This window comes from Hyperoodon ampullatus (assembly GCF_949752795.1).
Source record: "Hyperoodon ampullatus genome assembly, chromosome: 6".
Lineage (NCBI taxonomy): Eukaryota > Metazoa > Chordata > Mammalia > Artiodactyla > Ziphiidae > Hyperoodon > Hyperoodon ampullatus.
In genome coordinates, this window is record NC_136919.1 from 82,438,895 (window position 1) to 82,464,722 (window position 25,828).

Consider the following 25,828-nt stretch of genomic DNA (forward strand, 5'->3'; position numbering starts at 1 on the left):
CCAATTTCCAAGTCTACTCCCATGAACAATTCTTTTTTATCTTTAAACTGTATGGGCTTTAAGTTTGATGTGCTCCAAATGGCAACAGGACTTTTTACTAGTAGCCCGTATGATAACCTTTAGCATTTCCCATTTTGAAATAAAAAGAAACAAATAGAACTATGGGGCTTCTGAAAATTCAGTCTACAAATACAGTAACAAGGGAATTTGCCCAGGGTCCTTCAATCTTAAGTATCTATATATGGAACATGTATTTGTATAAAAATCGCAACAAAGTCTATTTAGTCTGTTTTACTGCTGAATTTTATATATACAATAAGGCATAAACTGAAATTTGTTAAAAATGATTTCTGACAAACAGGCTTATTATGATTAGTAAGATATTCTTTAATACTTGACATGGACAAACTAATACCAAGGTGCCTTATAATAGTTTTCACTAAAATAAAATAGAATGTTTCCTTTTCATTCCAGATTATATGCAATATGTTTGTATGTGCGAACACTAATTTTTAATAAAGAGAATGGGTACATCCTCTCATTCTGTTCAGGCCTACCTATATCAGTTATCTAACATGAACATATATATTTTTAATACTAGAATCTGAAAAACTCCTAGCTGTAAGACTATATGCTAGCCCTTGTATAAAGGACCAGCCACTGTCATTTTCTACTCCCCACCAGACCCACCAAAACACTTACCCTCCAGAACTACTACTTCTTTTCTTTTCCCAGTTCCCATTTGCCCAGTCAAAAACACGTGTTTTTTTTTTACAAGTGGTTGTTTTCAGCTTAGATTTTTTTTTTAAAAATCAAGGTAATGCAACAGAAAGTAAAAGGATCTGGAAGTAAATTCATAGAGTATTTAAACCTTTATAAAAACAATCACTAATAATCAATTTCTGAATGGCTCATAATCCGAGTAAAAGATTACCATGCAGAAATTAGAAATCATGCCAAACTTAAGGGAAAGTTGTGTTAATAACTGTACTAATATTTATTTTGTTCACTTAAAGAAAGTTAACTTTATGATAGCTATTACCAAATACTTCCAAACTGATCAGGCCTATAGAACTCTTTATCCCTACCTTGTGGCAGAAAGTTTCTATATAAAACCGCTATTAAAAGGCTGTCATACGCAAGAGGGAGGAGATATGGGAACATATGTATATGTATAACTGATTCATTTTGTTATAAAGCAGAAACTAACCATTGTTAAGCAATTATACTCCAATAAAGATGTAAAAAAAAAAAAAAGGCTGTCATAAAGCCACGGAATACAGAATACATCAAGCCTTACCTTAAGAGTTAGTAGAGATTACTATAGATCTATCAAGAGTTAGTAGAGATTACTATAGATCTATCAATTATTTGTATTACAGAAAAAAAAAGGATTTTAGTGGGAATATTAAAGGAGACACATTAAAACAAATTCTCTAAGAACTGAAAAAATGACCAAGAATCAAGCACTGAATGGGAGAATTTTTCCCCAAATCTTTGTTCTTAGCTAGATTTTTTTTTCCCCCAATTGGGTCTTCATATAAGGGATATTAACAGCATACAAGAAAGTCTCTCTAAACACAATGTGTATAAAACTAAGGCACTCTAAAAGGCATTTTCTAGTATGAGTTCTTATAAAGTCAAGGGCATTTCTACTCTGTGGAGAATAAGAGACATATAAATCTAAGTATAGACCTTAATGGTGAACTGACTTTAAACTTAGAAAACCAGGAATAGAGCCATATGATTAATATGTGCCTCAGTAATCAAATGTTGCCTGCTTGAGATTCTCAGCAAAAAATTGGCAAGCAAACAAGTTTATGTAGTTATTAAGGCCCAACTATGGAGAAGCAGTATATTCACTACAAATTTAACACCTCTGATAATAGTGGGAAAATTTTCAATGGTTTTCCAGACAAGCAAGAATGAAGATGACAGAGAGCCCCTGTGTGTCTGAAGAGGCCGTGGATCATGTTTGCACCAACCTTTGTGCTCCAACTATTTTACCAGCAGGAAATGTTGTTCTTGAAAGAAGTTTCCTTTATTGTACACAGAATGATTTTTGCATAGCAGCTGCAAATCAGCAAATTCCAACACACAAAATTCTTTTTCTCGGTGTGTCAGCAGAGTGACACTTAGCTGACCCCTGGTGATAGGAGTACGCACAACTTTCAAGCATCAAAAGTGCTGGGTTCTATTTGAATCACAGCAATTCACATGGTAAAAGCCACAACTCATTTGTGGCTACTAAATACTTAAAATGTGGTTAGTTCTAATTGAGATGTGTTTCAAGTATAAAATAAATACCAGATTTCAAAGACTTAGTATAAAAAAGGAATGTAAAATATCTCATTAATAATCTTGTATACTGATTATATGTTAATAATTTTAGATATACTGGGTTATTAAAGTATATTATTAATTTCACCTGTTTCCATTTACACTTCTGATGTGACTACAAGAAAACTTAAAGTAACACAGGCAATTTGCATTGTATTTCTGTTGAACAGTGCTGGTCCATACAGAGAAATCATAACAACACAATTTTGAGCAAAAAAAAAACAATTGTGAAATGACACCACAAACCATTATATGATCTTTTAAAACACACAGAACACAATGTGTTGTTTATGTACATGTATATAGACACGTAGCTAATGTAGGAAGGTAAGATTAGAGTAACAAATTTATATTAGTTGTTATCTCTGGAAAGAGAGAAGAATGTGCTCTGTATGGTTTGCAGGGCAGTTTCAAGTGTATCTGTAATGTTTCTTTTAAAAAATACAGAAAAAAGAGATCTGAAGCTACTATGGCAAAATGTCAAGGTTTAACAGTGTTGGATGTTGAAACACTTTTTATTCAGACTAGAAAATGGTTTAGAAATCAGAATTAGTGTCTAGCCCCTTCAAAAATATGGTCCCAACTTACTTATCTACTCCCAATAAAGAACTCCATATATCAGCAAGACAACTTCTCATCCATTTCAGAAAACACTTTCTCACCTTAATCTTTAGAGCTCCTATAGAAACTGAGCTTAAATTATCACCGAATCTATAAAGTCTTTTTTTTTCCAAATATCCCAGGCAAAGCTTTAAGTCACTTCTCAATGCTTTCAGTACTTCATTCATCTCTCTGTTATAGTTTATATACCTAGTTCATCACTTCGCTTCTTTCATTTAATACGGGGGTCAGCAACTATGACCCACTAGCCAATCACCTGTATTTGCAAATAAGGTTTTATTAGAACACAGCCATGTCCAGTCATTTATGTATTGTCTATGGTTGCATTCCCATGACAAGAGAGCTAAATAGTCAGTCCCCAGAGACCACATTGCCTTTAAAATCTAAAATATTTTCTAGCTGGCTCTTTAAGAAAAAGTTTACCAATCCTGATCTAATGTATCTTGAACTTCTTTCCCAATCAGTGCACAGAGCTTTCTTAATCTGTTTTATGACTGAGTAAGTAGTCCATTGTAAGACTGTATAATAATGTACCAAAATTTGCTAATTAAGGACAACTAGATTGTTTCCAATCTCTTGTTATTATAACATTAAAACTAATATCCTTGGCATAAATAGTTTCCCTCATGTACCTCTGTGGATAGCTTTCCCAAAACTGAACTGCAAGGATCAAAAGATATGCATTTGAATTTTGTTAAAATTACCAAGTTGCCCTCCATAAAATTTTACTAATTTATTCTTCCATCAGCCACATGTTTCCTCACACCTTCAGTAAGTTATGTAACTTTTAAATCTTTACAATATAATGGATGAAAATGGCATCTTAGTGTGGTTTTTACATGTGCATTTTTGTATGAGATTAAGCATCCTGTATTTCTTTTTCTGTTTACTATTTACACTATTTTTCTACTAGATTATAGTCTTGAATTGTTTTTCCACTGAGTTATTACTCTAGATTTGTAAGCACTTGAAATCCTGGAATGTAGGTGCTTGACATCTTGAGTTGAAAGAAATCTGAAATATATATCTGTCTTTGGTCTAAGAGGACTTTCTGGATAGAAAAAAGAGACTATTTTCAGTCTCTAAACTACTTTGGCATTATTTGGCAATCTCCATTTGCTCTTTTAAAATGGTTTCTTACAGCTAAAAATAATCCTTTTAAAATGTGTAAATCTTAACAGTTACTATCTCTGATAGATTAAACAATATGATTTTTTTAAAAATCCTTTTATAAATTATAACTTACATTCTTTATTTCAATCTAAGTGAAAAATGCTTCTTTAAAGCTCAGCATATTTTTTCCTAATGGTCAACTATATAAAAGAAAAAACATATTCAATATAGTCAATAGTACATCATTGGCTTCTTTAAGTGTTAGACATATACTGAAATGCAAAGGCATAATAGATTTACCACCCACAAACAAAATATCACTTCAAATTCTTCTAAAATAGAATGGGTTAACAAAATTAAGCTCTAAAAAGTACAGTCCAGAAATTTTCAGGATTCATAAGAGAATATGATTCTACATGGTTGTGATTTCCCATTTCAAATAGGACTCGTACCTAAGAATCTGTCCTTAGCAACTATAAACTTTATAGCACTAAATTCTTGAGCTAATAACTATTGAAGTGTTTGGCATTCAGCACAATTAAAACAGCATTTCCTTAATTTAAAAGTAGACCCCAATATAGATGTGAATCTGTGGCTTCAAAGCTGCTTGTACTTGTAAACTCAGACACTTAAAAATTCTAAACAGGAACAAATTTGACAAACTGATAAGACAAATATGCTTTCATAGGAAAAAGTATTTTAATGATCACAAGTACAGTTAATTTATGCATATTTAGGTATATTGTTTTTTGCAGACAGCTCAGTTAGAAAAGGCCTATATTGAAATTTCAAAAAGAAAAGAACACAATCCAAAGGCTAGCTGACATAAATATAAGTCAAATTCAGCCTGAGTGTAAAAATATAAAATTCTCACGCACTTGCTGTGGCACAAACAGAATCCTAAAAATTTATCTGAGACCCAAACTTAACCAGGATTTACCTAGAGTCAACCTGGATTCTGAAGGGCTATAATTATGTCCCTTTTCCAGGACTCGGAGTTTACTTTTTATGGCAAAGTTATAACTTTAATATGGATAAAGACTTTGTTGTATTTTATTAGGTTTATTTTTTACGTTTTTTTTTAATAGCTCATCTTATCTATTATAAGGAAACCAATCTAAGTTTAACAAGCAAAACAAATGACATAGGAAGAAACATGTAAATTTTCCATTGGGTACCAGAATGCCAAAAATAAAGTTTGATATTTTGGTGCACTGCATTTAAAGTTCAAATATCAATGTCCACTTTTATAACATTGATTACTTTCAGGGAAGGGAAATGGGTAGCTAGGTAGGAAACTTTATATCCTTTGAAACCTTTAAAATTTTGAACCCTGCAAAATGTTTTACCTATTCAGAAAAATTTTTCAATTATTTACTTATTTTAAAGAAACATTAAGAGTTAATTCATCCTTTTCTCACCAGTCTACATTGTATCTGCCAACAGTAATAATAATAATAATAACAACAACAATAACAGGGACTTCCCTGGTGGTCCTTCCAATGCAAGAGACGAGGGTTTGATCCCTGGTTGGGGAACTAAGATCCCACATACCGCGAGGCAACTAAGCCCACGCACCGCAACTACTGTGCCCGCGCGCCACAACTAGAGAGCCCACACGCCACAACTACTGAGCCTGCGTGCCACAATGAAAGATCCCACGTGCTGCAACTAAGACCCAATGCAGCCAAAAATACATAAATAAATTTTAAAATAATAACAATAACAGATAAATAATAGTAAAATAATACTTGTGCTAGTTCAGTAAGTACCTTTAACAATGACATGCCTTTTTAGTACAGCTAACATTGTTACGCTGACTGGATACCATGGTAATATACATGATTCAATGATCACTGAGTATGAACGAAATCATGTTTAAAGTGCTAGAAATTATGCTGACTTAAGCATTTGACATTCGGCCTTCCAAGAATACCCAAACTTGTATACTCCAACAGTAAAAAGTCTTATCTCACAACCTACTTTTCAGAAACAAAGATATTTTGAATTTTGAGAAATACCGGGATTTTATGTTTACAAAAGCTATCAAGGGGCTTCCCTGGTGGCGCAGTGGTTGAGAGTACGCCTGCCGATGCAGGGGACACGGGTTCGTGCCCCGGTCTGGGAAGATCCCACATGCCGCGGAGCGGCTGGGCCCGTGAGCCATGGCCGCTGAGCTTCCACGTCCGGAGCCTGTGCTCCGCAACGGGAGAGGCCACAACAGTGAGAGGCTCGCATACCGCAAAAAAAAAAAAAAAAAAAAAGCTATCGAACTATATTATCCATTATTTTATAAATAGTATATACATTGAGAGAGTGCACCAACTAGGAACTTTAAGAATATATTTTTGGAAGCAGCAATATTTATAAAAGTTCCTAAAACTGAAAACATATATTTATAAAAAGTATGAAAAATAAGGAAATAATGAGACTAGATTATAACTCTTAATAGCTGTAGACTATTTAAGGTAAGACTATCGATAAAAATTAACAAAAAAACTTGTAACATTTATTAAAGTAAAGAAAGGTAGGCTTTAAGAATAGAAGAAAATTAATAGAACAAAGGAAAAAAACATGATCATTTCATCTGACACAGAAAAGGTATTTGACAAAAGGCAACATTCTTTCATGACAAAAACTCTCAGGACAATAGGAATACAGGGAAAATTCCTCAATATAAAAAAGGGTATTTATGAAAAACCCAGAGCTAACATCATAATCAATGGTGAAAGACTGAAATCTTTCCCTCTAAGACCAGAATACTATATATGGATGCCTCCTTTCACCACTGCTATGTATTGTTATGTACTTCCAGAGCTATTTAAATGTGAAAGGAAGAGGTAAAAACTATATTCACAGATGAGATGCTCCTATATGTAGAAAAACACAAAGAATCCAGAAGAAAGCTACTAGAGCTAATAAACAAATTAAGCAAAGTTGCAGAGTACAAGATGAACACATAAAAAAGTTAGTTGTTTCTATACATCAGCAATGAACAATCAGAAAAGAAAATTAAGAAAACAATTCCATTTACAATAGCATCTAAAAGAATTTAAAACTTAGGAATAAATCTAAACAAGGAGGTGTTACATTGAAACTTGTACACTGAAAACTAAAAAACAAAGCTTAATGATATTAAAGAACACCTAAATAAATGGAAAGACATCCTGTATTCATGGATAGGAAGATTTAACATTATTAAGATATCAACACACCAAAAACAATCTACCTATTCAACACACTCCCTAACAATATTCCAATAGCCTCTTTCACAGAAATGGAAAAACTGACTCTGAAATTCATATGGAATTGCAAGGAGCCCCAAATAGCCAAAACAATCTTGAAAAAGAACAAAATGTACAAATCACACTTCCTGACTTCAAAAATTGCAAAGCTACAGAAATTTAAATAGTATGGTACTGGCAAAGGGCAGACACATAGACCAATGGAATAGAATAGAGAGTCCAGAAATAAACCATCACATATGGTCAATTGATTTTCAAGGACAGTGCCAAGACAAGTCAATGGGGGGGAAAGACAGTCTTTTTAACAAATGGTGCTGGGAAAACTGGATATTCACATGTAAAAGAATGAAGTCAGACCCTTACCTGATACCATATGCAAAAATTAACTCAAAATGGACCAAAGACCTAAGCTTAAGAACTAAAATTATAAAACTCTTAGAAGAGAAGATTGGGGAAAATCTTCATGACACTGGACTTGGCAATGATTTAATGGATATGGTATGAAAAGCACAGGTAACAAAAGAAAAAAACTGATAAACTGGATTTCAAATTATAAAATTTTGTACATCAAAAGACACTATCAAGAAAGTAAAAACAGCCTACAGAACGGGAGAAAATATTTGCAAATCAGGTATCTAACAATGGATTAACACATGCAAAAAAAGAAAAAGAGTCAAATCTTATCACACAATCTTATCTATGAAAATCATCTTCAATCCAGACATAATAAAGTATAAAAATGCATTAACAAAGCCTATGGACAATAAAAATGTAAATTAAAAGCTTGTCAAGTGAGTACTATATATGTCAAGCATTTGAAATCTGAAATCTGAAGTATCTGTAGTTGAATATTTGAAATCTGCCTAGCTTTGAAGCCTAAGAATAAACTTCTTTCTAGAAAAAACATGTCACTAAAAAACTTCTTTCTAAATCGTATCTGCAGAGCATACACAAAAAGGCAGTGAATTATTACCGACTCTACATCTGAATCTTGTGCATTAAATATGCAGAAATAAGCAGTCGTCTTTTTTTTTCTTTTTTAAGTCTGACAACATGGCTGAAATAATGATAAATTCAATTGTGGGGCGTCCAAAGTTACTCGCTTACTGAGATATTTCTGGGTCTCACACCCAGAACACTATACACTTGACTGAAGAAATATTTATAGAATTGAACATCAGTAGTGTCATGACTTCATCAACAATGGAATAAAAATTATGAAAGCTTTAAGTGATTAAAAAAAATCAAAAGTATACAACGAATCTATTATCCCTTCAACTGTGTGTTCAGAACATAATTACAGCACAGCATGCCAAAAAACTACTGGTCACAAGCAGAAATACATTGGATGATTTTCATACTTATTAAGCTAAAGACAATCTACATGGCACACAGACATAAAAGTATTCAAACAAGGTGGATCGGCATCCATTACATGTTAAAGGCTCACTAAATAAAACAGATATTTTAAAGTCTTTCAATGGGCTTATCAACAGACTGGCATAATAAAGAATCAGTGAAGTTCAAGTAAAGTCAATAGAAATTATCCAAACTAAAATATTAAACGAGTTAACAGGGAGGGGCAATGTAGAAAAAGAGCCACCTGAAACCTGAGAGACAATAGCAAACAGTTTAATATATATGTAACTGACATCCCTAAGAGAAAGAAATAGAGAAAAAGGTAGGAGAAACATGTGAAGAGATAAGAGTAAAGAATTATTGATTCGGTGATATATATCTACTCAAACCCCCAAAAGCAAAGCCAACCGCAAGTGGGAGAAACACAAAGAAAACCACATCTAGTCACACAGCTGACAAAGGTGGGGAATGGGGTGAAGAGAAGGGCGAGTAACTGTTTAATGGGTATGGGATTTATTCTGGGTTGATGAAAATGTTTTAGAAGTATACAGAGATGATGGATGCACAATACTGTGAATGTACTTAATGCCACTGAATTGTTTCCTTTATCATGGTTACTTTTGGGGCTTCCCTAGTGGCGCAGTGGTTAAGAATCTGCCTGCCAATGCAGGGGACACGGGTTTGAGCCCTGGTCCGGGAAGATCCCACACGCCACGGAGCAACTAAGCCTGTGCGCCACAACTACTGAGCCTGTGCTCTAGAGCCCAAGAGCCACAACTACTGAAGGCCTCATGCCACAACTACTGAGCCCGCACACCTAGAACCTGTGCTCTGCAACAAGAGAAGCCACTGCAATGAGAAGCCTGTACACCGCAAGGAAGAGTGGCCCCTGCTCACCGCAACTAGAGAAAGCCTGCACGCAATGAAGACCCAATGCAGCCAAAAATAAATAAAATAAATAAATAAATAAATAAATAAATAAAACTAAGCCAAGATACAATTTCCCATCATTTAGATTCGCAAAAGTTCAAAAGCTTAATAATACAATATATTTGGCAAGGCTGTGAGTAAACAGGCACATTCATATATTGCTGGTAGAAGGCAAAACAATACAACCCTTATAGTGATACGTGGCAATAATTGTGGCAGACAGACTCTAAAGTGGACCCCACCTCCTGGTGTTCACGCCTTTTTATAATTCCTTCCTTTGAGTGTGCCCCGGATCTATGACTTGCTTCTAACCAACAGATGTCACTCTTGTGATTGTGTTACATTAGAAAAGACTCCACTGAGTCTTCTATAATGAAACAGAGCCTGCTGGCTCCAGAGACCTTCCTTGCTGGCTTGATGAAGTTAAGTAGCTATTTGTGAAAGCCCACAAGACAAGGGACTCTGAGAGGTCTCCAGGAGCTAAGGTATGCTTCTAGCCCTTAGTCAACTAGAGCCAGGGCCTACAACCACAATGAAACAAATTCTGCCAACAACCTGAGCGAGCTTGGAAGTCAATGCTTCTACAGCCAAGCCTCTAGATGAGAACACAGCCCAGCAGACATCTTGATTACAGCCTTATAAGATCCTATACAGAGAACTCAGTGAAGCCATGCGCAGACTTTTGACCTACAGAAACTATGAAATAATAAATATGTGTTGTTTTAAGCAGTTAAATTTATGGTATTTTGTTGCACAGCAACCAATATACATTTACCTTTCAGATGCAGCAATCCCACATCTAAGAATTTACACTAAAGATACATCTCCAAAAATACAAAAATATACGTGCACAAGGTTATTAACTGTAGCATTATAATTGCAAGATACTGTCAGCTACTTTACTTAAATAACCAAATATAAGAGACTGGTTGAAGTATTCTGAAACTGTTTAAAAGAAAAAAAAAGATTGAGTAAGATTTCCATGAACTGATACAGAGCTAATCGAGGATTAAGTGGAAAAAGGAAAGTGCAAAATAAAATATATAGTATGCTCCCTTTTGTGTATGAAAAAGGGGGTACTTAAAAAGAAAAAAATACTTATCTTCTTACTTCCATAAAAAAAGACCAGGGGCTTCCCCGGTGGCGCAGTGGTTGAGAGTCTGCCTGCCAATGCAGGGGACATGGGTTCGAGCCCTGGTCCGGGAAGATCCCACATGTTGCCGAGCAACTAAGCCTGTGCACCACAACTACTGAGCCTGTGCTCCAGAGCCCATGAGCCACAACTACTGAGCCTGCGTGCCACAACTACTGAAGCCCGCGTGCCTAGAGCCCATGCTCTGCAACAAGAGGAGCCACCACAGTGAGAACCCCGCGCACCGCAACCAAGAATAGTTGCTCACAGCAACTAGAGAAAGCCCACGCAAAGCAATGAAGACCCAATGCAGCCAAAAATAAAATAAATTTATAAATAAATAAATAAATAAATGTTATTAAAAAAACCAGAAAAACACAAGAAGGATACATGAGAAATTAATAATATTGATAACCTACATGGCAGAGTGGGGGTGAGATGGAGTATCGAAAAAACAAGGGAAGAAATGACATTTTTTCTGAATATCACTTTTTTGTATAGTTTTGTTGAGATGATTAGTCCACAAATCAAAAAAATAAAAAATCAACAAGAATGGGGTAGGGGGCAGGGACACACAACCCTAAAACTGAAAGAAAACAGAAACAAATAAACCTAAGTATACTGAATTTCACGTAAAAAATATAACCACAGTGAGACTGCGAAGGCTGAAGGGGAGCTAATTTGAGTAAACTGTGAAGAATATTTTTATTAAAAACCCTTAATTTAGGGGGAAAAATAATTAATTGCTAGCAAATCCTGAACTTTTTGGGTAGTTCTGTTTTTCCTACAGTATGGAGGTAGCAATTCTGAAACAATTTTGTGTGTACTGTAGTACTGACTGAATGAGCAAATATACTGATGTTATCCGAAGCCAGGGTTTTCACTATGGAAAAAGACAGATTTAAAGAATGGGGGAAGCCAAGGGAGGAACCCAATGGGGTTGGAATAGAATTGAAGATATCAGTATGAACTCATTATTTCTTGTGTTTGGTGTGTGTGTGTGTTCTGTCCACTGAAAGGCCCATAAGCAATGACATCTTAGGAAGAGTGAACATGCCTAGTGCCAGATCTTGGTTTCAACCCACCATTCCACATTAAAGGAACCAGGTCCTTGGAAAAACACTCAATTTCAGGACTGAAGTAGTGAAGATACAAGATGGGACTGAAATATCTTATGTCAGAAAGTAAGGAAGTGCTCAAAAAAATGACTGAGGCATGCCATGGCAAAAGGCCATAGGCACCAACTGACTGAACTCCTGCTGGCCAAACCTGAGGAGATTTGAAAAAGAAAAAAAAAAAAACAAAAAACGGTAATGGATTATAACCTATTGAATAAAATAGGAACCGTGAGTCTTTCCTGTAATAGATAGTTAGAGCAGAATGCTGACTGATAATTGTAGTTAGAAAATCACCATTCCACAACCATCATAGCACAGGTTAGTTCATGTAATTCAATGGATGACTATTCTAGGAGGCAGAAGGTTTGAGAAGGAGCAGGATATTAATTGCATGGTGTCAAAGTGTCTCCTCAGAAATTGCTTATTGGTTGCCAGAAGAGAAACAGTGGACTTCCCTGGTGGCTCAGTGGTTGAGAATCGCCTGCCAATACAGGGGACACGAGTTTGAGCCCTGGTCCGGGAAGATCCCACATGCCACGGAGCAACTAAGCCTGTGCGCCACAACTACTGAGCCTGCGCTCTAGAGCCCATGAGCCACAACTACTGAAGCCTGTGCGCCTAGAGCCCATGCTCTGCAACGAGAGAAGCCACCGCAATGAGAAGCCCGCACACCACAACGAAGAGTAGCCCCCGCTCGCCGCAACTAGAGAAAGCCCGTGCTCAGCAACGAAGACCCAAGGCGGTGAAATAATTAATTAATTTTTTTTTAAAAAAAAAAGGAAGAGAAACAGTAACTAAACAGTGGGAAAACCAAATAACATCTTGATTAGAATCATCAATGATGGGCTAACACACTTTGCATGTCTCTGAAGGTGATATCCTGAAAAGGATACAACATCAATTACCTATTATTTTGAGAGGACATATAACCTAGATCTAATCATGAAGAAACATCAGACAATGTCAAACTGAGGAAGAGTCTATAAAATAACTTACTTGTATTCTTCAAAAATGTTAATGTCATGAAAGTCAAAAAAAGGCCTAGGAACTGTTCCAGATTAAAGACATTAGAATTAAACATAACACAATATCCTGGATTGGATCCTAGACTGTACAGAAAAATAAGTCTCATAAAGGACATTATTAGGATAATTTATGAAACTTAAATATAGACCATTGATTAGAAAGCAGTAATCAAGTTTAAATTTCCTCAATCTGGTAACTGCACTGTATGCTTATGTAAGAGAGTATCATTATTCTTAAGAAAAAAAACCTCAAGTATTAAGCAGTGAAAAAGCATGATATATGGAAACTGATCTTTCAAATAGTTTAAATAATAATCGTGTATATGTACGGCTATAGACTAACACATAAAGGGGGGAAGGAGGAAGGAAGGGAAATAGGAAAGGAAATAAAAAAGCAAATGTACAATGCTAAGAATTGGTGAATTTAGGTAAAAAAAAAATATGGGAGCTCTTTGTACAATTCATACAATTTATCTGTAATTTTCAAGTTATTTCAAAATAAAAAGTTTTCAAACAAGAGAGGGAGAGAAGGTACACACACATATGTACGGAAATTTCTGGATGGATACATCCAAACTTAAAGATGTCAATCAATGAGGAGGGGAAGAAGATGAGGAAAAGGAGCATCTCTCTCTACAATGATCTTTTTAAACAATAGACTGAACTCCATCCAGTGGTTCTCTTTAAATATATAACCTGTAAGTCAGGTTCCTAACCTGGGATCCATGGACCAAAGCGGTCTACAGACAGAATTCACTGTACCTATAAGGGGGTGGAAAAAAATTACATTTTCATTTCATTAACCTTTAACTGATTATTTTTTTGTCAATTATGAATGTAGACAAAAACAATAGTAGTTTTAGGAGTACCTGTAACTGTATCACCAATAGAAATCATATATATTTTCACTTCACATTAGCTGTTGAGATTCTCAAAATAACATATACCGTTCAGTTATTTTCAAAGTAACACTTCCTGCAAGACTTTTATTTAATGTGATACATGATAAAAAGCAGGTTACATAACATTTGCTTTTTAAGTATTTTCATAAGTATATTTCAAAATAACTGGTTTCTTTGTAATCCTAGGTATGTTATTCACTTATGTTATTCTGAAAAAGAAAATTATGAGCTTCAGACTGCTCAAGGTTTTCATGGCATAAAAAAGTTAAGAATCTCTTCTCTGAGCTATAGATCCCTCACTTGTTTACAAATATGCCATAATGAGGAAAATTAAAATAGTTTGCAGCTTTTTGCTCTGCTATAAAGCAAATTATAAAAAAAAAGTCGCTGATAATGAACATTCAATCTAATCTTCTCATAATGTAATTTCTAGATAGAGTAATTTCCCATAGTGCTAGAGCAATAATTATTCAAAACACTAACTGCAATCTCACAAAGTACCCAAGAACAAATGTAACAGCATACACCCACACATGAAAAAATACAGGCACACAGCAACTTGTAAAAATGAATCAACACTGTGAAATGTCTCTTAGAGAAACTCAGTGCTTACGTATCTTAAAGAAACTGGTTAAAAACAAGATACTATTTACCATCTCTCTTTTGGAAAATTTTTTAAAATTTCTTTAATGATTGGCTGGTAGCAGGCATCCCTTTCTGCTTTCCCAGTTTCACTCCAGTCTCTCACAAACTGTTTCAATGTGGATTTTAACTTATCCATGTCAAATGTAGATGCTGGCATAATCTTTCCATTCTCCTGTTTAAAAAACAGAAATCAATTAGTTTCTCAGAAAGTAATCAATCTTGAATATGATTAAATAAACATGCTACTAAGGGGCTTTATAGATGGTTTAGAGGGTAAGTCACTAGCCTTTCAACTCGACCAGGGTTCAAGTGCAGCTTGAGATTCTAAATGAAAAGAGTTTGGTGGTCTCACTTCTACCCTCAATACAGTATGGTCCATTAATCATGAAACCACCATATAATTAAGCAGTCTTTACTCAGGAGAGGACCAGAACTGAGCTGCTATGGACACCAAACATTCTCTCCATCTAAGAGAGGAAAGAAAGTCCCTCCAGGTCATTGATGGGGCAGCATGGAAAGGCTCACACTGGAGTGGCCCAACTGTATCTATCCTGTGGATACAAAAACAGGACTTCAGTTTCTATTACTTCCTGTCCCTTGAGATTTATAAGTGAAAATAATCTTTTAGAGTAAAAGATCAACATCAATAGATGCAAGATTCTGAAGATAATGTTTAGCAAGGGAAATTAATTTCACACAGCTAGGAAAGTTGTTGATAAAAATGTAAGTCACTAACTCCATATGCCACAATAGGCGGAACACTATGTGAAAAGTGTATCAAAATGCCCACAATTTTCTTAGTACTTTTAGGGGAAAAAAAATCAGTGAACAAATCCAGTTTCTGGAATACTGTTCTATTAAGCCTAATAAAATGACTGGACATACAAGTGAAAACATGCTCTAAGTAGAGCCAATGACTCTTTCATTTCATAAAAATGAAATCCAGGAAGATACAGATCTCAAAATATAGAAGTCAAACGCTAAAATAAAAACAAATAGAGCAAACTTGCACATACATCTTCTCCATATTCTTTATTTTCAAACATATGTATGCAATCATTCACAATGGTGAGTAGTATTTCTTGATTATGATCAACGCATTTCCGGATCTTGTCCAAGTGAAGAAGAAACTGCGGAAGTAGTTTCTGCTGATTAGCTGGGAGTGATCGAAATTGTCTTTCTGTTCGGTGCACTCGCTCATGCATACTGGTGCTAAAACATAAAAGGTGTTTTTTAAATTGGCAAAGAATTCTCACCAGAAGCCAATCTTATTTTAAGTTTGTCTTCCTGTGCAATTATTTCCTTATAATGTTGGAGACTGTCCAGCCATTTTCAATCTTTCGGTTTCTGAAAGGATATTGATTTACGAAGTTTTGTATATTTTCATCTTATTACAAACTCTCTAAGCAACCAAACAAAAGACAAATAGTTAAAACACCTGCACCAATCAGAAGGGAGAAAAAAGGAAACGTAAAGAGGATTAATGCACAACATGTTTATTTTTATGATTTCAATTTCCAAAATTAAAATTTTCAGCAAAACAGTTTTGATTTTAGAAATTTTAGATTTCTCCATCAAGTAGCAGAATGCTGCTCTGAAATTACTTTAGAATATATACAAAATGTGTTTTGAAATTATTAAGAGCCAACCAAGTTGAATTTTTTTTAATATTGTAAAAGATCTTATATACTACAAAAGTAGTAAACAAATGAAAAACTGAAATTCTATAGCTTTTTGCATGACGATATTCACATTTTGTATTCCAAAAGTTTCCAGATAGCTCTAAAGGTCATTTTGAGGACTTTTTTTCAAAATAAAACCTAAAAAGAACACCATTTTTTTTTTTTTTTTTTTTGAGGTACGCGGGCCTCTCACTGTTGTGGCCTCTCCCGTTGTGGAGCACAGGCTCAGGACGCGCAGGCTCAGCGGCCATGGCTCACGGGCCCAGCCACTCTGCGGCATGTGGGATCTTCCCGGACCGGGGCACGAACCCGTATCCCCTGCATCGGCAGGCGGACTCTAAACCACTGCGCCACCAGGGAAGCCCAAGAACACCATTTTTAAAAGTTAAATATTATACTCAAAATGAAATGTCATTTTACATCTATCAGATGGGCAAAATTTTAAAGCCTGACTATATGAAATATTGGTAAAAGTGCGGAAGATTTAGAATATTTATATACTGATTGATGGTGGGTGCATAAGTTAGTACAACCACTTCAGAAAATTTAGCATTACCTGGTAAAGCTTAATATGCAGACTCCCTATGACCAAGCAATCATACACCTAGACACATACTCAAGAAACTCTTGCAAATGGGCACATGACACATGAATAAGTCTCATCACAGCACTGTAAGAAATAACAAGCAAAAAATCTGGAAACAACCCAAAAAGTCTATCACCAGTAGACTGAACGAAGAAAATACAGTATAGTTATACACAGAATACAGTTAACAAATACAGCTACACACAATAATATGGATAAAACTCAGAAACAAAACATTTGTTGACAAAAGCAAGTTGCAGAAAAATACATAATGTACAATTCCATCTTATATAAAAATAAGCAATATATTGTAGGGACTAAACATATGTAGAGAAACTACAAGGAAAGTAAGGAAACGAAAATGCAGGAAAATGATGTCCTATGAGGGGAAAAGGATAAGATAATGTTCTTTTTGTAAACTGGGTGGTAGGTGTTCACTACATCATTCTTTACATTTTACATATACAAATAAACAAATACATAAATGCATATGCTTCTTTTAAATGTCCTTTAGCATTTACTCAATACTAAATGGAAATGAAAAATATTCTTTTTCATTTGGTTGCCTAAGTCTATTTATCCAAATAATTCTGTCATTTTATCGTATGTCAAATTACTGTATAATTTCTGAACAGTCAAATTTAAAGAGGTTCTGAAGAAACTTGACAAAACTGAAGCAAAAACCTGGTCACATTTTTAGAAGATTGTGTGTGGTGGTATTCTGGGGGTGGTTAGGGATAATGTGAAACCAAGTAGGCAGTGGCTGCACTAATGTTTGCTTTTTTCCCCCCTGGAGACAGTACAACAGTGAGCTCTGGAGTGTAACAGATACAGATTGAAACCCAGGTTATGCTACCTATTCGCTATGTGACCCTTGGCAAGTTACTTCCTTTCCCTGTGGCTCAACTGTTTCATATACCAAAACAAGGAAATACATAACAATGATGATGATGATGACAGAAGCTATGATTTATTGAGATTTAATAAATGTCAGGCACTAAACCAAGTCACTTAAAATGAATTACTCTGAAAAATCTCCATAAAACCCCACGAGGTAGACACCATTATACTCCTCTGCCTACTTAATGGATTTCATTGAAAGTGTAACAAAATAAAGCACACAACACACTTAGCCCAGTGCCTAAATCATAGTCAATGCTCAAATATAGGAGGTATATCTAATTTATATAACTAATGTGTACACAGTCAAAGTATGAAAAATGAAGAAAAGTAAAAGTATTCAGGAGGAAAAAAGTTCCTAATAATTCCTGTTCTAGAGGCAACCACTTCTAACTTTCTGGCATATTTCTCTGTTTTATTGTTGTTAAGACAAAGTCATCTAACACCTTTCTAGTCAAAATGCGGTACACACCACAGCAGATCACTTGGAATTGGTTAGGAATGGAGAATCTCTGGCGCCATGCAAGACCTACTGAAATGTAGTCTGCCTTTTAACAAGATCACCAAATGCTTCACATGCACATTAAAGTTTTAGAAACACTTGTAATTCTTCATCCTTATCGAAAGAATTTTCCCAGGTCAGAAAAAAAGTTCTCAAATGACTATATGACAAATGACTATAAGGGCTGCTCATCATCATCCCATCTTAGGCAACCAAAATTTACTTAGCTATTTCCCAAACATTGGGCATCTAGATACTTTCACTTGTCTATACAGTGAAATTTTGTGTTCAAAATCTGTCTACATTTTAGAAAAAAAGAAAAAAAATACCACAAATGCCCAAAAGAATTACCAGATCAGAAAGATAAGTATTTTTAAAGCTCTTGATACAAACTGATTTTCAGAAAGATTTTACCAATTTACATTCCTATCAGTAGAGTATGACACTAACTACTTAAAGTGGGCAAACAGCAGAGTTGCAACAGTTTACAATTTACTGTCAACAGGTTAAACAGTCTCACAGTAATCCTTTCCTAGAATTCCTGGGCACTGGATACCCCACCAACTCCCTCTCACCACACCTCAAAACTCAGCATTTCCAAACTGAACTAAGCACACGTCCCACCAAAAAAACTTGCACATCTTCCTATATGGCTGATGTTGATGAATGGTACACCACACATCCACTCAAGTCAGAAATTAATGAGTCAGCCTAAAATGCCTCTTCTCATAGCACACACAATCAAGCAGCCTGAAATCCTTTTGATTCTACTTCATAAAACTATCTACATATTCCCCCTCCTCCAATGCTTTACCTCGGGCCCTCACTATGTCTCCCAAAGATAAACTGAGAGGCCTGCTACCTAAATATGCTTTCCCCAACCTAACCCCCTCCCACCTCCAATCAGATAAATTCTTCTAAAATACAAAACTCATCTTTGTCACTATTTAAACTCCATATTTCAGCATATGTAAAAAGCAATCAATGTTTAGTTATGCTCCCTCGGCACCACTTCTGGTTCTCCTTGGAGACTACTTATTTCCATAAGTGCAGGGGAGTTGAGTAAGTTATGGATTGGTCAGAAAAGCCAATCCATATAAAAGTTGTTAATTCCATATAAAAGTGATATAATGGGGCTTCCCTGGTGGCGCAGTGGTTAAAGAGTCCGCTGGCCAGTGCAGGGGACACGGATTTGATCCCTGGTCCGGTAAGATCCCACATGCCGCGGAGCAATTAAGACCGTGTGCCACAACTACTGAGCCTGTGCTCTAGAGCCTGCGAGACACAACTACTGAGCCGGCGTGCAACTACTGAAGCCCTCGCACCTAGAGCCCATGCTCTGCAATAAGAGAAGCCACCGCAATGAGAAGCCTGTGCACCGCAATGAAGGGTAGCCCCCGCTCACCGCACCCAGAGAAAGACGGCACGCAGCAAGGAAGACCCAATGCAGCCAAAAACAACAAAAAACCAAAACAAAACAAAAAACAACAAAGAAAGTGATGTAACTACACAGAGCAGGATGAGATGCAGCATATCCCTTAACCCTTGGTTACTTAATGGTATGCAAAGCTGTCCATAACACACATCTACATACTCTCTTGAAATAAGTGAGGTCTTATCAAAGTTGAAAAGAGTCCAATCCTTACTATACTATTAAAACTGGGGCTAATTTCACTATTCTGTAAATGCTTACATTATCAATGTGTTTTAAGACAGTGGTGGGCAAGTTATGACCTCCTGGCTACTTGTCTGTTTTTGTAAAGAGTTCTAGTAGAACACAGCTGTACTCATTCCTTCGCATACTGCCTGTGGTTGCTTTCACAGAAGCATACAGTTGAACAGTTTTAACAGAGACCACCTAGCTCTCAGAGCTTAAAATGTTCATTGCCTGGCTCTTTAAAGAAAGTTTGCCAACCTTGATTTAAAGGAATGTTTTACAACCTTCAGACTCTCCTTGGTTCTGAACTCAGTCAGCATGAAGAGGCTACATCCTTGGGCACCTAAGAGGAGAACAGAGTCAGCAGCCATATTTCCTCAAGGGTATCCCTACCTCCAGCTCTCTCTAGAAGGCTGATCTCAGCAGTGACCCCAACTCTGACTCAAAGTGGGTCCAGTGCTGGATCTAGCCAAGGGCTAAGGTCATAGACCCATTCCTCTGCACCTGTTGAACTATTCTAGAATTCCAAACACGGAAGCATACCTTTTCAGAGGAGAGTCTGTCTCAATCCATTTAAAATATTTATTAAATGCCCAAGGTTAAAACTGTCTTACTAGTACCACTGCTTACTAATGCAGGGTAAATTTTTAGGTAATGACTTTGGATTTCAGGCCAGACTCTACCAAAATTTGGTTGTATAACCCTAGGCAAGGTGCCCACCTCTTTATATCCCCTCACCTGTAAAAATGAGCTCTACATCTCAGTTTTTAAGATCTCACCTAACTGCTATTTCTAAAAGTAGGACATTTCTGACGACGTTTGATATTTCAAATGTAGTATTTCCTCTGTGAGTAGGTATCTCCATTCATAACAAGAGCAGTATTTTAAGGCTAACGTTTTTTGCTATTCAGTACAATGCTATAATCATTTTTACCTCAGTCAGAATATGTCATCTAAGCAAAATCTGTAGAAAGTACAGAACTGGAAGCCACTGGAAAGAGACTTTTTTTTTTTGAATTTTGAATTTTATTTTTTTTTTCAGCACGTTCTTATTAGTTATCCATTTTATACATGTTAATGTATACATGTCATCCCAATCTCCCAATTCATCCCCCCACCACCACTCCCCACTGCTGCTTTCCCCCCTTGGTGTTCATACGTTTGTTCTCTGCATCTGTGTCTCTATTTCTAAATTTCTAAACCGGTCTCTAAACCGGTTCATCTGTACCATTTTTCTAGGTTCCACATATATGCGTTAATATATGATATTTGTTTTTCTCTTGGAAAGAGAAAATATTAATCAAAAGACATTTCTTGCCTTATGACCTTTATCTAAATCTCCTATATATTGACAAAAAGGCAGTGAGTAGTAAAACCAAACTGTCTGAAATTTGGAAGTATCTGCTAAAGGTCTAGAATAGAATTGTCCATAAGAACTTACTACAATGATGGAAAGGCTTACATCTGCACCGTCCAGTACAGCAGACAATAGCCACATGTGGCTACTGAGCACCTGAAATGTAGCTAGTGAGACTGAGGAAAGGAATTTTTAATTTTATTAAATTTTAAGTAATTTAAGCTTAAATGCAGCCAGATGTGATTAGTGGCTATGGTATTGGACAGTACAGGTCTAGAAGATTATAAAATGTTGGAATGTAATAATCCAGTGTTTTCTGCTACACAATCCTTCCCATACCCCTAAACATATTTTTAATTGTATACTATTTTCAGTACAAGGATTTCAATTTTTTTATTAAGAGAATACATGCAAATAAAAAGGATTGTTAAAAATGAAATTTTCCTCAGTCCCACACTGAACTTGTAAAGAAGAGGGAGGAGAGTATAGGAAATTGTATCACAACCACCAGAACATGCACACAGTGCCCTTTTCTATATTGCCACACTTAGGTCCTAGTTTCAGGTCAAAACCCCCTGCCCTCCCCCACAAAAAGGCCCAGCTGATACCCAATCATAAATATCAATTCTAAATTAGTCCCAATATATTAGAACTGCGTACAAACACACATTTTAACTGAGTCCACAATAGTCCCAAGACATTTCCCAGTATTCTTTCTACATTTTTCAACAGCAAAATATACCAGACTTCTCTGCAGCTAACACTCCTGGCTATCTAATGTCAGCTTCTTCCCCTCGCTGTATGGTTCTTCCAGACACAATACTTGTAACAAGTTCAATGCTCCAGTTGTCTGCCTTCCTTACTCCGCTGATACTAAATCAAATCCCCATGTTACTAATTCCCTTTGGAGCTCCATAAGTAATGCAATCCATGCCTCCTATACCCGAGTTTAATTAGTAAATTATTTCATCAAAATCTCTCAACTTCAAAAGTTCATGTCACAAATTTAATCAGAGTCTAAAGTAACTTTAAGCTTTCATTAAGCAAGTTTTAAAATTCAGAATAGTAACAAACTAGTTTAACCATCAGTCACAAATTGACAAACTATTTGGGAATGACAAATGTACTTCTTTGCTACTACTTGTCTTATTTGTTAAAAATAGAGCTCCAACAACATGGCAAGCGCTGGCAACATAAAAACAAATAAGGCTCAGTCCTGCCCTTGAGGAGGTCAGTCAAGCAATATTTTAAAATTTGCGGGCTTCCCTGGTGGCGCAGTGGTTGAGAGTCCGCCTGCCGATGCAGGAGACACGGGTTCGTGCCCCGGTCCGGGAAGATCCCACATGACGTGGAGCGGCTGGGCCCGTGAGCCATAGCCGCTGAGCCTGTGCTCCGCAATGGGAGAGGCCACAACAGTGAGAGGCCCGCATACCGCAAAAAAAAAAAAAAAAAATTTGCATAAATCACAGCAGGAGCCCATCTAAGGGAACAGTTTTACTTCAGTAGGAGGTCACATCTATCTGATTCCAACTGCAGACTGAGAACATCGCCGTCGGTGTACTCATCTCTCACACGAATAAAAGTGCTTTCTTTACCTGAAAATCCAATTGTTTTAAGCCCCTTTCAGATCTTGGAATTATAATTTTGTGACTAAGCTACTTTACGATTTATCTACAAGAAAAATGAAAGTTAGGAAGTTTAAAAGTCCTACCACTGTGCCCAACCCACAGTGAGAATTCGATAAATATTTGCAGGAAAAAAATCATAAAAGCGGCTCCTACAGTGCTTTCCGTCATTTCCCCCTTAAAAACCCGCAAATTTTAGAACATCCGGACCATCTCCGACCTTAATTTCACCCACCAGTTAAAGGCACTGAGCAGCATCATTCACTAGCTCAGCACAAAAGTGCTGTGCTTTCGCAGCGCCAAGGGTGGGGGTGGGGGGGATGAGGGGCGGAAATCTTAATGCTGCTCTCACAAGAACTGACAACAGTTTGAGAAAAAACATCCTACGGCATCCCACGTGTAGGTGAACTTGGGCTGTCTGTTCAGTTTGCAGGACAGCGACAATACATACAAATCATGCCCAGCACTGGACGATTTTACTACCACCATCTTCTATCTGAAATTCTTACAGCACTTTTCCGGTCACCCTCACCGGCCTCAAAGCCAAACCTTTAACGAGGGATGAAAGGCAAGAGGGCTAATCTGATCCAGAGATCAGAAGACAAGAGGCTGAGCAACAGACGGCGCGGCAGACACGCGGGAGTGCAGGGCCGGGAGGGGCTAAGGTGGTGCGAGATGACTCGGGGGCGCGGAGGTCATCTCAGGCGGCCCGGTTCCGACGCCCCGGAGGCGTGGCGACCAGAGGGCGAGCGCGGCGTGCGCCACGGTGCGGACGGGTCAGCCGCAAGCATCGGGCGCGCCGACGGGCTGAGCAGGGGTCCGCCACGGGCTCCTTACCCGTAGTAGCGGAAGGCATTAATGATCTTCCAGAAGTGCTCGCGCTCGAGCCTCTCCTCCTCTTCCTCTGTGCTGCGCGTGGCCGCCGCCGCCGAAACCGCCGCGGCGGAGCCCAAACGCCCGGCGGAGAACTGCACTTCCACCTCCTCGCTCCCGCCGCCTCCTCCGCGGCTGCCGCCGCCTCCCCCGCAGCCCTCGGGCAGCTGAGAGACTGGCGGCGGAGGGCGCCGCCGTCGCTGCATCGCCGCCGCGGCCCTCGGCCTGGCTCGCCTGCGTCTCGCCGCGACTGAAAGCGTGGTGGCGGCTGCTCGGCCCTCCTCTAGACGGCGCCCGCCGTGGACATGCCCCCAGCTCGCGGCGCGCCCCGCCTCCGCCGCCCTCAGGCCTCCATCAGCGCCGGGATCCGCCAGGTCTTCCGAGCACCCGGAACGACCGCGCTTGCGCATTCGAGAGTACGACGAAGGGCCGCAGCCACCTGCGCTCATTTGCTGCCGGCCTTTGGCGACGGCGCGCTGATGTCACGACAACGCGTGAAGTAGGCGGGGGCAAGGGCCAGATGGGTGGGGCGAAGGAGGAGATTCCTGGCAGGTTGGGGATGGCACCTGCGAGCCGCCGCGTGGTTCGGACTTGAGAGCCGGTGAGTGCTGGGTGGTGGAACAGGCCACTGAACTAAGGCTAACACATTAGCAAAGGAGAAATGCAGAAAAAAAGTTCAGCTTTGATGAATTTAATCGGAACTTTTATTTCAGAAAGTCTAGAAGGAAGGTCTTGCATTCGCCCTAAGTTGTTTTAATGAATTTCTTAAGTGAATTTCTATTTTTAATTGCATAAATGTAGAGGGACACTGTCATCTTTTCAGTGTTTAGGGGCCAGCAAAAGCCCTAACCCAAGCCCTGGACTGGTCATGGCAGCAGATAGGGAAACATTCAGGAACCTAACTCTGGCTAGTACTCGCACTTTGAAAGACCACCAAAGCGCAAAGGAGCCGTAACGCGGTGCAGCACTAACATCAAACGGTGGCCCATAGCAATGTCAGACTTAACCACCTACTCTCATTTACCTGCGTTCATTTTCCGCCCCATTTCTCTCTGGGCTCGTGGATAAAACCGCTGCCCTACCTGCATTTGATGTTATTCTTAGAAAATAACTCGTTTCACTCAATTTAATCTACCATCCAGCAAACTAGTCTTTCAAAATAATGGTAAAAGAAGATTGTTTTATTCAGGAGAATTAAACTTGCTCAGGGACCACGGATTCTATTAAAAAGATAAAATCATATTGAAAATGAAGTGGCTCTCTGATCGCGCGGCGGGCCTTCAGGATGGCGCCGAAGAAAGACAAGAAGCCTAAGAAGTCAACCTGGAAGTTTAATTTGGACCTTACTCATCCAGAAGAAGATGGAATTTTTGATTCTGGAAATTTTGAACAGTTTCTACGGGAGAAGGTTAAAGTGAATGGAAAAACTGGAAATCTTGGGAATGTTGTTCACATTGAACGCTTCATGAATAAAATCAGTTGTTTCTGAGAAACAGTTCTCTAAAAGGTATTTGAAATACCTTACCAAGAAGTACCTTAAAAAGAACAGTCTTCGTGATTGGCTTCGTGTGGTTGCATCTGACAAGGAGATTTACGAACTTCGTTACTTCCAGATTAGTCAAGATGAAGATGGATCCGAGTCTGAGGACCAGATGAAGCCATCCCTTATAGGGCTTTGCTTGCTAATAAAACAAATGAAGTATACAAGAGAGACATCTTGAAATGGACCTTTAGTTTATCAGTGAATAAAAAACATTACTCTGGGGCTTCCCTGGTGGCACAGTGGTTAAGCATCCACCTGCCAATGCAGGGGACACAGGTTCGAGCCCTAGTCCAGGAAGATCCCACATACCGCGGAGCAACTAAGCCCGTGTGCCACAACTACTGAGGCTGGGCTCTAGAGCCCGCAACCCACAGCTACTGAGCCCGTGTGCCACAACTACTGAAACCCGCGCACCTAGAGCCCGTGCTCCACAACAGGAGAAGCCACCACAATGAGAAGCCCGCGCACCGCAACGAAGAGCGGCCCCCACTCGCTTGCTGCAACTAGAGAAAGCCCACGCACAGCAACAAAGACCCAACACAGCCAAAAATAAATAAATAAATAAATTTATTTTAAAAACAAAAAAACATTACTCTGTATGTTAAGCATTCATCTCTTTTATTTAAGTGTATGCTGTTTATACGGTGCTGGCTTTCCTTTAATACTTTTTTTT

General features: G+C 37.9%; 2 protein-coding genes across 3 annotated transcripts in view; one reads left to right on the forward strand and one right to left on the reverse strand.

Annotated features, from left to right (window-relative positions):
* CARNMT1 (carnosine N-methyltransferase 1) overlaps window positions 1-23,871 on the reverse strand; it is a gene marked incomplete at its 3' end in the record, with an annotated part of 40,081 nt that extends 16,210 nt beyond the window's left edge. The window contains exons 1-3 of one of the 2 annotated variants that reach the window (XM_079706810.1): window positions 23,577-23,871; window positions 15,447-15,642; window positions 14,439-14,602 (exon numbers count right to left, since the gene is read on the reverse strand). In XM_079706810.1, the coding sequence (XP_079562936.1) occupies window positions 14,439-14,602; window positions 15,447-15,642; window positions 23,577-23,818 (602 nt within the window). In that variant the 5' untranslated portion in view covers window positions 23,819-23,871. The remainder of the gene's footprint in view (window positions 1-14,438; window positions 14,603-15,446; window positions 15,643-23,576) is intronic. The other variant, XM_079706811.1, reaches the window with a different exon arrangement.
* A 1,026-nt stretch (window positions 23,872-24,897) lies between these two features.
* On the forward strand, window positions 24,898-25,333 carry LOC307054840 (ribosomal protein eL22-like; the record flags this gene model as incomplete). Its single annotated transcript, XM_079706717.1, is given in 2 exon segments — window positions 24,898-25,091; window positions 25,093-25,333. Coding segments are annotated over 2 exon segments (435 nt in total).
* Window positions 25,334-25,828: the final 495 nt, after the last annotated feature.